The 14,015-nt window shown below is 48.5% G+C and overlaps 1 protein-coding gene across 3 annotated transcripts in view; it reads right to left on the minus strand.

Annotated features, from left to right (window-relative positions):
• Positions 1–14,015, minus strand: part of LOC110974758 (uncharacterized) — a 40,589-nt gene that overhangs the window by 12,377 nt on the left and 14,197 nt on the right. For all 3 annotated transcript variants that reach the window (XM_022226609.2, XM_087137548.1, XM_087137547.1), the window contains exons 22-41: positions 13,587–13,838; positions 12,919–13,170; positions 12,226–12,477; positions 11,658–11,909; positions 10,909–11,160; positions 10,369–10,620; positions 9,872–10,123; positions 9,285–9,536; positions 8,622–8,873; positions 7,754–8,005; positions 7,009–7,260; positions 6,471–6,722; positions 5,742–5,993; positions 5,032–5,283; positions 4,094–4,345; positions 3,342–3,593; positions 2,445–2,699; positions 1,227–1,478; positions 648–761; positions 152–274 (exon numbers count right to left, since the gene is read on the minus strand). In XM_022226609.2, the coding sequence (XP_022082301.2) occupies positions 152–274; positions 648–761; positions 1,227–1,478; positions 2,445–2,699; positions 3,342–3,593; positions 4,094–4,345; positions 5,032–5,283; positions 5,742–5,993; positions 6,471–6,722; positions 7,009–7,260; positions 7,754–8,005; positions 8,622–8,873; positions 9,285–9,536; positions 9,872–10,123; positions 10,369–10,620; positions 10,909–11,160; positions 11,658–11,909; positions 12,226–12,477; positions 12,919–13,170; positions 13,587–13,838 (4,776 nt within the window). The remainder of the gene's footprint in view (positions 1–151; positions 275–647; positions 762–1,226; positions 1,479–2,444; positions 2,700–3,341; positions 3,594–4,093; positions 4,346–5,031; positions 5,284–5,741; positions 5,994–6,470; positions 6,723–7,008; positions 7,261–7,753; positions 8,006–8,621; positions 8,874–9,284; positions 9,537–9,871; positions 10,124–10,368; positions 10,621–10,908; positions 11,161–11,657; positions 11,910–12,225; positions 12,478–12,918; positions 13,171–13,586; positions 13,839–14,015) is intronic.

The raw sequence follows: 14,015 nt of genomic DNA on the forward strand, positions 1-14,015 counted from the left end.
GCAGTAATTTGTTGATTTTCAGATGGTCACACTTGTGAAAAATACACCAGTTGGCTAATGCTGTTTTTCACAAAAGCATGCAACTTTTGAAAGGTCTCGCGAAGGTGGTTTCGGGAACAGGGTTGGAATTTATCGGTCAACTTATACTTACAGGTCTGGCAGAACTGTCCGATGTAGCAAGCAGGACACTGGCATTCGTACTGAGTGCAGGAGCCGGCCAGGGCCGCGCAGGCGGCACCGTTCAGGCAAGCGTTGTTCTCGCAAGCGTCCATGGCTGTCAAGGAAAATGCACAACGGTGAGAAACTGGGGAATTTGTGGCTACGGATGGATGGGTCAGGGAGCCGGTCACAAACGCAGTGGTCACAGTACAACATTTTTGGCAGGTAACCAGCAACGTCCACTCTCCTAGAGCTGCTAATCCCCACCAAAAATATAGCGTAGTACTTTGCATGCCATTTAAGCTGGTAACCCTGTTTGCTAAGCAGGCATTTTTCACTGCCGACAACATTTCTGAGCTTAATTGGCAACAGCATTTTGGCATACATTTGAGGTCTGTGAAATACGCCCCGAGTAGTTGACTCTTATTTAAAGGTTATAAAAAAAAAGACCTTTCTCATGGGAATCACCGTCAAGTACAAGAATTTACCAATTTCGCAGGTATCGCCCAAGTAACAATCTGGGCAGATGCAAGTGTACGTGGTCAGGGTGGCCGGCACGCAGGCAGCTCCATTCTGGCAGGGCTCGGGCGAGCACGGATTGGCTGCGAGGAAAAAAGGTCAGAGGTTAAAAGTTGGATCACCGATCAAGGGTAACGCGATTCCCGTTGAGGCCACAGCTTTCGGTGTCGATATGGACCGAGACCCCCTTCAGTGTAGTGGTGCCGAAGGTCAACAACCCACTTGGATTGACAACTATACGAGTGGACTAAAAACTCGGTTGTGGGGCTGCATTTACATGCTTTGGGAAGAAACGGAGAGGGAAGGATCCTAAAAAAAAACATTCTTACATTAGATCTGCCGCTGGACAAGTTAAAGTAGGTCTGTTAATTTCTCCTGTAATATTTAGGGTCTTCTTTCCGACTATAAACATTTCTTTAATTACTGTCTCCCCTAACTTTTATTCCATGAGATGTAATTTCTAGTTGGGACCCTGGAAACGGTGCTGTGAAAGATTAGCGATTTCACAGTTTCACCGACCAGAAATGAAAGGGATTTGGAGAGCTCACCTTCCACGACGTCAACGTTGAAGGTGCAAGAGGCCGAGTTGCCAGCCTGGTCCTCGAACTTGTACTCCACGGCCGTGCGGCCGGCGTTGAACATGTCGCCTGGGTTCTTGGTTCGAATGACCAGGTTGACCGAGCCCGAGTTGTCGCTGGCCGTCGGGGCGGTGAACTGGACAGGCACGGGTGCCTTGCCCGTCAGGACGTGAAAGGTGATGTCCGACTGACAGGTGATGAACACGGGGGAGACCTCGTCCGCTGTAAAAAAAACAAATAAGAATGCATCATTCTAGCTGCAGCCAAGATATTGGACATGGTCTGAGGTTTTGGAAATGATGGCAATCCAATCCGCAAAGTGACCTCGAAGTAATGATCCACAACATGTCATTCAAGCAAAGTATTTAACGTTAAATTGAAGGAAAGTCATTTTCTTCCGGAACCTTTCAAGTCATTGGCAAATTTATTCAAAGAGGAAAAGTTCATAGCCGCCCACACTTTAAAACGCCCATGGCTGTCTTGATTCCATTACAAAATACGGTCTCTTTCCAATTTTCAAAAAGGCTTTACACTGAATTTGCTGAGGGGCACACTAAGATTTCTGTCCAATCCCAAATCCTCAAATTTCAATACGATTCTATATACGACCTTGGGGGTTAGGGTTAAGCATTTAAGGACACCTGTAAATATTGAAGATAACTGGATAAGGTACAAGTAAATATTGAATAATACATGATCCACAGGGAATATCTTCACCCTAACACTCCCACATCTTCCAATTTCAATACGATTTTACATACACCCTCGGGGGTTAGGGTTAATGTTTTAACCGCTTTGTACGCAACATTCATTATTGTTCGCTGTTATTGCTGAAACAGACTTTGCAGGACTTAGTTCTTTGTTCCTTTCCGCTGAGGCTAGCTCTGAAAAGAATCGGTGAAGGATCCGGGGTTTTGGGTGAAAGTTTGGTCAAAGGTTTGGTAAAGGTTTAAAAATTGGGAGAAGGATTTTAACCCCTTCGTGCCGGGATTCCTTTGAACGTGACTGCTGGGCTGCGGTATGCTCAGTATGCAAAGCCCTGTCCGGCAGCAGGCCCACATTGAAACCGCAGGTGCACGATGAATAGAATGTATGTGTCGTATGCACTAATCCTCACACAGAGCCTCGGCTGTAACCGTCTCCAAACATGAAGGGGTAAAGTTAGTCACGGAGGGCAACCATACTTACGTTCCTCGACCACTCGCACGGTGAGGGTGGTGCTGACCGTGTTGCCGGCCGGGTCGGTGAAGGTGTACGTGACTGGAGTGACCGAGCCCGTCGGGAAGAAGGAGCCAGGCTCGTCGGTCTTGGTGGTGGTGAAGCTGCCCGAGTTGTCGGTGGCGGTGGGCTCGGGCCAGCTGACCGTGGTGCCAGGCGACCCGAAGGGCACGGTGACCGTCACGTCCTCGGACAAGGAGGTGATCATGGGTGGTATGGTATCAGCTGCAGATGAACGATGAAGGACAAGTGATTACACACTAAGACAGCAAAACTAATCCATGAAGATTTGCTGAACTCGGACACCATGGTTTTGATTTGAATAGACCAATTGCGCTCGAAGTCACGCGACTTATAGTGGGTATCAAACATGGGCAAATGTGGCATTCTTCCGCAAAAGACAGTGTTATGAATGTTTACCAACAAAATGACCGTCGGCTTAATTTTGGGGTAAACTACACCCTTTTCTGTGGAAGGACGCCATGCTTGCCGATGTTTAATACCCACTTTGGGTCGCGTGACTGAGCAGGCACAATCAGTCTACTGGTTCCCTGGAAGCTCAAGTTGGGACGTGTCTGGACAAAAACAAAAACCTCTTATAAAGTCCCTTTGTCCAACTTCCTGGAAACTGTAAATCCCAGAAATTCAAGGCAGCCTTCATCCAAAGACACCTTCTCTGCGTTTGCACAAGATGAAGACGGCATGGCTGGAGTAAATCAATTATGCCACAGCTCGACTTTTAGATCCCCTGAAACTCTAGCTGCATCAAGGGGATCGAATTTGCCAGACTTGGGTTAGATCCAAGCAAATTTGCCAACTTAACCAGACGTGATGACGACGTAAAAAAACAAACAGAGAGACACTTACGCAACTCTGTCACCTTCACCATGAAACTGGTGGTGGCAATGTTGCCGGCGGGATCGGTGAAGGTGTAGGTGACTGGGGTGTTGCCCAGCGGGAAGAAGCTGCCGGGCTCCTGGGAGGCACTGGGGATGACGGTACCCGAGTTGTCGGTGGCCGTCGGCGGGGACCAGTTGACGTTGGTACCTGTGCTGCCGAAGGGAACGAAGACTTCGATGTCCTCTGGGGAGTCCACGATCAGAGGCGAGACATTGTCCGCTGGAGTTTTTTAACAAAAGAATGGTAAAGTTAGAGTCTGGCAACAGCAAGACTGCAAGAATACTTGTCGGGGGACTTTGAGAAATGAACCAAATGAACATACTAGATGAGCAATGACTAATGATGAGCCATAAGAGAACAAATTGAAGCAGTTGGGTGTTTGCAAAATCGCATCAAAACCGCACTGTTTAGCCCAATTAGGGTGAGGGACAGAACGGAGGCATAAAAACAAGTTGAAAAAGTCACAATGACCGTTACGACCACGGATTATCGAAAACAGGAAAACTTGCAATTCAGGAATTTTTTTTGAAAAGCAGGGATCTGTTAGGATGCACAGAATTAATGCAGGTGATAACCTTCACGTTTGCCTACGCAACCACACAGGACTAAATCTGGTACCACAAGGAATGCACTTACGCGGGACTAACTTGAAAATCTGACAGATTTTGAAGGGCCCAAAAAAATCCTTTGAAAATGCAGGGGGACTTTGCTCAACTTACGCAGCCTGACGACGTTGACCGTGAAGGTGCGCTCGACCGTGTTGCCCGACGGGTCGGTGAAGGTGTAGGTGACAGGCGTCATGCCCACGGGGAAGGTGCTACCGGACGGCAGCGAGGGAGTCTGGAAGGAGCTCCCGGAGTTGTCAGTAGACGTGGGCTCCTGCCAGTTGACCGGCGTCTCGTCTGTCCCGAAGGGCACCGTTAGCGTGATGTCGGACGGGAAGCGGGTGACCACGGGAGGCGAATTGTCGGCTGTCAAGATAAGGGATTTCCTTTGGTAATTACGGGGAAGAGAGTTTTCTGGCTAAAAAATGAACTGTATAAAGGCTGCTCAACTGTATACATATGTGCTATGACGATTACTTCAAAAAAAAAAAGGAAATGTCAAATTTTTTCCAATCAAAAGGCACTACACAGGTTCAACACTATGCTAAGGACCCCCTGACTGAATTTCTGGTCAACATGACGAATAGAAACGTGTCCCTCAATTTCCCTCAATTATTTCTCTTCCTTGCCCAAACTAAAGATGCCATTTCATATGAAAGTCAAACATTTGCGCCAAGCATTGCGCATCCGTCAAAATCGCTCTCGGGGCAATTTTGATGGCCAAAGCAATGCACACGTGCGTTATGTTAACGGAGTTGATTTTTGTGTCCACGAAAGTGAAATGCATGAATGCATCACGTAACATATGGAAAGGCGCCTTGATGCATGAAGCAGCTTGTTCTTGAGGACAGCTTTTTTTCAACACTACACAATGCGCAAACGAGATCCCAGAGTTTGCCTAGATTGGCCACGTAATTCAAGACGCGTTTGGCACAGGCATTACAGGAGACTGCAGTACACTGTTGTAGGTTGCAGTTCCAAGACAAACTGGTTTACGTGCCGAAACTGAAAAGAGCAAACTCCGTTTTCAGGAGCAGCCTGGCGGCACTTACGCAGGACCATGACGTTGACGTTGAAGGTGCGCATGACGACGTTGCCGGACGGGTCGGTGAACGTGTACATCACGGGGGTGGTGCCCGGCTGGAACAAAGACCCGGGCTGCTTGTTGGTGATGCTGTTGACCGTGCCCGAGTTGTCGGTGACCGTGGGCTGCGGCCAGGTGACAGGGGTGTTATCGGAGCCGAATGGCACAGTCACGGTGATGTCCTCGGGGAATTCCTGGACGACGGGCGCTTCTGTGTCGGCTGTTGGGGGGGGGAAGTACGACAAGGAAGGAGAGATTTAGAAACTCAGTGGATGGCAACAGATTTTTTTGGGGGGGGGGGATCCTGCTGTTTTGCAGACAGCCCCGCATTTATATGAAGTTCACCAATGATTGGTAACGGCTTTTGCCTCAAAGAATTTTTCGGACTGCTGGGCACACTTTGCCAAGGATGAAAACTACAACTTTTGTACGCAAGAGTAATGCCCATTGGCGTAGACATTTTCAAAACTGAGAAGATTCTCCGAGATATGGAATGTAGCCTCTTCATCCTGGGCAGCACTGGAGAGGTCGGTCTAAATCAGATTTTCAATGTTCAGTCCTAAAATTAAATCCTGGTATACATGCTGAAACTTTACGAGTTATATTTTTGGGGGAATTTCAAAGCGCTGATAACAGACTTGGGCGGGAACTCGACAGGTCGTGCGGCTCCACACTTACGCATCATGACGACGTTGACGTTGAAAGTCTCGGTCCTGGTGTTGCCCGACGGGTCGGTGAAGGTGTAGGTGACCGGCGTCGAGCCGACGGGGAAGAAGCTTCCCGACGGCAGGTTGCTGCTCGGGATCGAGGTCCCCGAGTTGTCGGTGGTGGTGGGTTCATCCCAGTCGACAGTGGTGCCCGTGCTCCCGAACGGAACCATGACGGTGATGTCCGAGGGGAAGGTGTTGATCTCTGGAGCCGACGTGTCAGCTGTTGAAAGACAACAACCGGATTCATATAGGCTCAGATAATTCTCATGTTTAGTATGTAGAAGCACCGGTACATGGGCCCAATTTTTCGGAGCTCAGAAATTTACTAAGCAAAGAAAATCTGTTCACCAGACAAAATGCAATGCACTGTACAATTCATGTGACCGGTTCCCAGCCGACTCTTGCTTAGCACACAAATTAGGCCATGTCCCTATCACTTGACTGGCTTGAAATTACACAGGAGTCTATGATAGTGTCTTTTGCCACTTCCCATAGAGTCGCGTGTAATTTTAAGCCTTGGCCTAGTAACTTTGGCCACGGCTGTGGCTGTGCAACATTTTTCTGCTATGGAAGGTCTATGAAATGGGGGGGCAAATATGATCATTAAAATGTCTACTTAAAAGCCATTCTCCTGCATAGCGTGGCATAGCATAAAGACACCCTACCGTGGGCGCGAATAATTTTTCCGCATACTCACGTTCGACCACCACGTTGACGTTGAACGTCCGCGTGACGGTGTTGCCGGCAGGATCGGTGAAGGTGTAGGTGACCGGGGTGGTGCCCGGCTGGAAGTTGCTCCCCGGCTGCTTGTTGCTGTTGGAGTTGACCGTGCCCGAGTTGTCGCTGACGGCCGGGACAGGCCAGTTGATGGGGACCTCGTCCGTGCCAAACGGAACCGTGATGGTGATATCGTCGGGGAATTCCATGATTTGTGGCGGCTCGGTGTCAGCTGAAAAAGTGACAAACAAGAAAAATGTAAACGGTCGAAAGTGTTTTCAGTCCTCTTGGCTGGACCCCACAAATGTTAATGGTAGGGCAATTATTTTTGAGTAATTATTTAGTTTGCATTCGAGAGAGCAAAACAAGCTCTCTTGGTTGTCAAGATTCCAATGAAAATGTAAGTTATATGGGCAGAAAATGTTGAGGGTTGGTGTTGATAAGACATCGAGTCAACTTTTTTAGGGGAAGCACTATCCACACCCGACCCTCCACCCCTGCAACGCCCATGCACTTACGCAGCATGATGACGTTGACCATGAACGACTGGGTGACCGAGTTGCCGGCCGGGTCGGTGAAGGTGTAGGTGACGGGCGTGCTGCCCACGGGGAAGACGCTGCCAGAGGGGATGGACCCGCTCTGCGAGGAGGTGCCCGAGTTGTCCGTGGAGGTGGGCTCGTTCCAGGTGACCGGGGTGCCGGTGGTACCGAACGGCACGGTGATGGTGACGTCCGAGGGGAAGCTGGTCACGACTGGCGGAGTTGAGTCGGCTGCACATTAAAAAATGGTCAATATTCACAGTAATTGTACGGCAGTTTACATGTGCTGAAATATGCATGGTGGTCAAACCCCTAATGACATCAAAAGGAGATGAAAGGGGTTGGACAATGCAAAAAAAATTGAAAACCAAATTCTTTAATTAGCAATTTACAAGAGGAATGTTTAGTTTCAGTTTGGGAAAAAACAGAAAACTTTGGGTAAAAGATAGAGCATCTGGTATACGTTGAAAATCCAATGCTGACGTGGATGGAATTCAAACCCTTGGGTCACATGGGTGGAAGGCAAGGAAAGAACCACCAGAAAGTGAAAATCACAACATTGCTTGGATTTGCGTTATAAAGTCTTCAATAATTTGGCCGCAAAATTTAAGCAACTACAGTCCAATAAGCCAAAAATGAAGCACATCTGAGGTCATTTGGGTTTTGAAACACAGCAGGGGCTCATTTCCAAGCAAACGACGCGACAAAATGCAGTGCCACTTACGCAGCTGCACCACATTCACGGTGAACGTGCGGGACACTTCATTCCCAGCCGGGTCGGTGAAGGTGTAGGTGACGGGCGTCGATCCCAGGGGGAACTCGCTCCCTGAGGGCTTGGACGGAGTCTGGAAGGTTCCCCCAGAGTTGTCGGAGGATGTGGGCTCGTCCCACGTGACCACGGCGCTGTCGATACCAAACGGCACCGTGATGGTCGTGTCCGAGGGGAACGTCAGAATGGTTGGCACCTGGGTGTCAGCTATTAGCAGAAAGACAAAGGACAGGTTTCAAAGTCTGGATTCCATCGTGTGATGCTTAGGTCTTGTTTCTGTTACATTTTAGCTATTTAACATTAAGCCAGCATTTTATCACAAGTCGGTACTCAGAATTTTTTAGAGGACAGAGAAAAAAACAAGAGGATTTTTTGTGGTCTGAAGAAAAACAAATAAAAACAAATTTTCAAAATAAGAGAAATTAAAAAAAAGGTACTCCTTACCACTAGCACTAGGACCGGGGACGTCGCCGTGGTCAGACAGGGAACAACTTTTTTAAAACTTATATTGGTAAACTGTTGGTTGGTAGATCCGAGACTTCTCAAAACAATTTTTTTTTCACTTCTGAACCCAGAAGGTTGGCTGATCCGACCCCCAACAAAAAAAAATTCTCGCCTCACAGAGTCGGTCGAATTCTTGATTGTAATGCAACAGTCTGTTTGGTATCCTGATAGAAAAATGTATGCTGTGTGATCGTGGTGTGTTGAGAGTTGCTTTTGAGTTACATCTAAGGAAGACGAGTCAAGACTGGCTAGGGTGACTTGCGGCGAGTCACTTTGTCAGGTTGGGTCAACTGTACAGACAACAATTGCCGCTACTTACGCAGCACGTTAACGTTGACGTTGAACGTCCTCGCGACGGTGTTCCCCGCGGGGTCGGTGAAGGTGTAGGTGACGGGGGTGGTGCCGGGTGGGAAGGAGCTTCCCGGTTCCCGATTGGAGTTGGTCTCCACGGTGCCCGAGTTGTCGGTGGACGAGGGCGGCACCCAGGTGATTGGAGTGCTCTCCGTGCCGAACGGAACCGTCACGGTGATGTCGCTGGGGAAGGAGGTGACCACAGGAGGCTCCGTATCCGCTGTAGAAGCGACAACAATTTATTCACTCAACAAAATTTGCATTTTCTGTCCACGAGTGGATCACTCAGAAATACATGCGGTAGAGTTCTGTAGAACATTTTTTAAAATACGCAATTTTCACTGACCCCCCCCAAAGGGCCAGGTTTTTTACCTTCACACAGCTGGATAGAATCAAGTTCCACACCCCTCTGCTCAGCTTTTTCACAACCAACCTTTAAGGAACTTGGCATCCGCATAAACACCGGCAGTACAAGTTGTGCATGTGAAAGTTTCAAATCAATCTGAATCAAGGCCTTGGTTGCTTTAGTATGGTTGAAAATGAGCACTTTTCCAGACCAGTAATGTGCCAATTTTTATAAGATTGGCATCAAAACTCAAGTTACCCATCAGCATAAAATCTCCACACTTACGCAGTTCAACAACGTTGACGGTAAAGGTCCGCTCGACCATGTTCCCAGACGGGTCCGTGAAGGTGTAGGTGACGGGGGTGGATCCCACAAGGAAGGTACTGCCGGGCAACTTGGAGGGGTTCTGGATGGAGACGCCCGAGTTGTCTGTGGAGGTGGGCTCATCCCAGGTCACGACGGTCCCGGTGGCTCCGAAGGGCACGGTCACCGTGATGTCGTCCGGGAAGGAGGTGACTGAAGGCGGAACCGAGTCCGCTGTGGAAGAGAGCAAAAGGAAATTGTTCTTGAACGCATCGACCACAGGTGTGGAAGAAGTCGAAGTCGCGATGCAAAGACACTTGGAGGCTGAAGATGAAGATTCCTTCAACAAATATGATTTCAGCCTGCCACGATTACTGCATTGCAATTTTTTGTGTTTGTTCAGATTTGTGAGTTCGAATTACAGCAATTGAAGCAAGGAACATTCAAATAATCTGCTCAAAGCTGATAAAAACTGCAATATTCAACAATGGAATTTTCGGTTAAGATTGTTTTTTCATTAGAGAATCTTTTCATTTGGACAATAACCGGAGGGATGTCTAGCCACTCACGTTGGGTGATGACGTTGATGTCAAACGACCGAGCGACGGTGTTGCCAGAGGGGTCAGTGAACGTATAGGTGACGGTGGTCTGTCCTACGGGGAAGCTGCTGCCGGGCTCGTTGCTGGTGAAGGTGTTGACCGTGCCCGAGTTGTCCGTGGCAGTCGGGAAGGGCCAATTCACCACCGTGGATGGGGTGCCGAATGGTACGGTCACCGTGATGTCACTGGGGAAGGTCTCGACAGACGGTGGCTCAGTGTCAGCTGTGGGATAAAGGTAAGATGCAGAGGTTAGTTCAGAAGTAGCAACACCCATTCCAAAAGAACACATTTTTTTCCACTTATAAATTTCGATCAAAAAGCTTGAACGGCTGTGCTGCAATACAATGAAATCTGGCCTACGTATCACACTAGAAATATAATCCCTGTGAACATCCCAAAGGTTGCCAGAAATTTATTTACTGCCCGGTCTCCTTTCCAGGATTTTAATGAAGTAAAGCAAGACGTACGCAGCTCAATGACGGTCACTTCAAAAGTCTGGGTGACCGTGTTGCCAGACGGATCGTTGAAGGTGTAGGTGACCGGGGTAGTTCCAACAGGGAAGGCACTTCCGGGCGTGATGGAAGGATTCTGGAAGGACGATCCAGAATTGTCAGTGGAGGTGGGGTCATCCCAGGTGACGGGGGTGCTGCCGGTCCCGAAGGGAACAGTGACGGTTATGTCGGAGGGGAACGTCAAGACGACTGGTGGATCAGTGTCGGCTGTTGAAAAATATTTAAAAAAAAAAAAGGAAAACCCGAAAAATTAATTTGGACTGAATCTGGGCTCTAAACCCTGTTGTAAATTTGGCTAGAAACCTTGTTAGCAATATCGATATGTAACATCTCTTTAATGTTCCTTGACTTTACAAGTCAAACGTGTTCCTTAGCTTGGAAAAATCCTGTGCTCCGTACACAAACAAGCCCGAATCAAATCAGATTTGATAAAACATTCTACGCCGCACAAGACTGGAACATCTTTCGATGGGTTTACACAGCGTGTGTACTTACGGAGAACCACCACCACGACGTTGAATGACCGGATGACGCTGTTTCCGGAGGGGTCGGTGAAGGTGTAGGTGACCGGGGTGGTGCCCGGAAGGAAGGAACTTCCCGGCTGGATGTTGGTGGCGATTTCTGTGGTGCCCGAATTGTCGGTGTAGGTCGGGGGCTGCCACGAGACTGGGGTGCTGAGGGTTCCGAATGGCACCGTCCGGACGATGTCCTCGGGGAATGTTGCGATGACCGGAGGCTCGGTATCAGCTGGAGGCAAAAAAAGAGTAAAAAGAAAAGTGAGATTAAACCTGCTGCAGTCTCTTGCTCCAATGGAAGTTCACGTTGTTACCGGATACCTTCGATGTCTACAGGAAGACGAGTATATGCATGATCCAACATTCCAAAATGAGGCAAGCTTTTTTCCTTTAGAGAAATCGCTGAACATCGAGAGTTAACTGATTCAACCAGATTTGCAAATGTGATCACGTTTTATTCATCTTTTCCTGTTTGGATTTCCTTTGGCAGCCAATCAAGGAAGAAAAAAACTCTGCATGAAAATAAGTGAGTGCTTAGGTCAACGTCACTTTAATTTAAGTCGAAAATTCTTTCTGTCAAGAGGAAAGTTTCGTAACCGTTGCAGTTGAAGGAAACGTCAGTTGTCACACTCCATCGGTATTAACCAGAGGATTTGGGACTCTTACAGCTTATCTATAATCTATGTGGGACTTGGCCGTCAACGCAGAAACAACTTCTAGAACACTTACGCAACTCGACGACGTTGACGTTGAATGTCATCTCCACGCCGTTGCCGGTGGGGTCCATGAAGGTGTAGGTGACCGGGGTGGTGCCTACGGGGAAGAAGCTGCCGGGGGTCTTGGAGGGGTTCTGGAAAGAGAAGCCCGAGTTGTCCACTGAGGTGGGCTCATCCCAGGTGACTGTGGTGCCCGTCGTGCCAAACGGCACCGTCACCGTGACGTCGGAGGGAAAGCTGGTGATCACCGGCGGGACACCGTCAGCTGTTGAACAGAGTACAAGCAATCAATAGAAATGTTGAATGGTTCTACAAGATTCTTTTGTGTCTGTATAGGCCAACTTAGGGAGACACCATTACCACATGGGTACAATACTCATCTGGGCATCCTTCAACTTGGGGTGTGCATGGGTTTTTCTGTGGATTGTTATTGGTCAAAAAGGCATGTAAAACATGCGTTCACACCTGCCGACAAGTGTGGTGCTGCTGTGGTAATGGAAGTGATCATTTGAAACGCAGCTACTTCTATGGCCACAGCTTTGGGAAGAGGAGTGACGGAAAATGGAAGGGCCTCGACTTACGCAGAACAACAACGTTGACGTTGAACGACCGCGTGACGGTGTTTCCAGATGGGTCGGTGAACGTGTAGGTGACCTGGGTGGAGCCCGGGGTGAAGCTGCTGCCCGGATCCCGGTTGGAATTGATGCTGACCGTGCCCGAGTTGTCGGTGGCCGTCGGGGTGGGCCAGCTGATCGGGGTGCTGGACGTGCCAAACGGCACAGTCACGGTGACGTCATTGGGGAAGCTATCGACGACTGGGGGTTCGTTATCAGCTGAGGGGCAAGAGGTACAATACACAACCACCATGAAAACAAATTCTCAATCACTAAAAAAGACATTTGTAAATTGATCAATGGCCAGCATCTTGGAACCGTTAGCAATCGTGCTACTGCACACACATCGAACACGCAAATTCCACCTTTTGCAAAATCTACCAGCTCTGAAGTCACTCATTTGAACTAGCACTTCAAAAGGGGGTAATCAGTCCTTGCCCCCCCAATAAAAGAAGCACATTTTGTTTTAATTAAGAGGAAGGCAACTTTCATTTCCCTTCCAGGAAAGCCCCGAGATGAAACCTCGTCCCTCAGAAAGATCGTTAAGGGCTATGTAAACATTCCGACATTTTGTTCTGTCCCCTGAAGACAATTTTTAGCCCGACCTCCCCCCATGATTTCGGCTGTGGATCCCTGCCCACAGTCGTGCGAAACACTTACACTCCATGACGACGTTGACATTGAAGGTCATGGTGACCGTGTTGCCCGAGGGGTCCGTGAAAGTGTAGGTGACCGGCGTGATGCCTAGGGGGAAAGTGCTACCAGAGGGGATGGACCCGCTCTGGTTTGAGGTGCCCGAGTTGTCCGTGGACGTGGGCTCGTCCCAGGTGGCCACTGCACTTGTGGTGCCGAAGGGGACGGTGATGGTGATGTCCGATGGGAAACTGGTGACCACTGGACGGATGTCGTCGGCTGGATAGTGACAAAAGGGAAAGGTTTCACATCTGTTTGCTTGTTAAGGCAGGTTCATACATCAGGGAACGGCAAAAGCCAGGTGAATTTGTAACTTATAACCAAACACTTGAAATGTGTCAAACTTTTGCAAAATTCTCAGCAAAAAATGGTTGATCAGAAGACAAAATTTCACATTTTGTATTTTTGCCAAGTATGAAACAGTATTTCCAAAAGCAATGTCGACTTTTTGACAGGTTTTCACTGAAAAAAAGATTCAGCTTAAAAGAAGTCTTAATTTCTAAAACAGAGGTATAAAGTTGGTAACAAAAAGATCAAAATTAATTAGGAGTCAATGACACTTTCAAACTGAAACTTTTCCAGAATTAAGATACAAAACCCGGCTATCTCCAAGGATTCCTTATTTCTAAACTTACGCAGCTGAATGACTCTGACGTTGAAAGTCTGCTCAACGGTGTTCCCACTGGGGTCGGTGAAGGTGTACGTGACCGGCGTGGTGCCCAGCGGGAAGCTGCTTCCAGACTGGATGGAGGCCACCTGGGTGGCGGTACCGGAGTTGTCCGTGGACGTGGGCTCTTCCCAGGTCACCGTGGCGCTGTCGATCCCAAAAGGCACCGTGACGCTGACATCAGCTGGGAAGGTGGTGACCACAGGTGGGGTGGTGTCGGCTGAGGAGAGACAACAGTTGCGAGATGACGGAGTACAATCTTGAAAAGCACCCTTCCTTTCTAATTGGAAGTTTGGAATGTTCATTTTGAGCACCCTCTTTTTCGACCAATGAGATCATAATTAGGTCCTGCATTGGAATTTGTATGAATCATGGGCCAAAGCCTGGAGCAAAAAAA

Source organism: Acanthaster planci, linkage group LG06 (assembly GCF_054643075.1).
Source record: "Acanthaster planci isolate LZ-2023a linkage group LG06, COTS_SCS, whole genome shotgun sequence".
In the NCBI taxonomy this organism is placed as follows: Eukaryota; Metazoa; Echinodermata; class Asteroidea; order Valvatida; family Acanthasteridae; genus Acanthaster; species Acanthaster planci.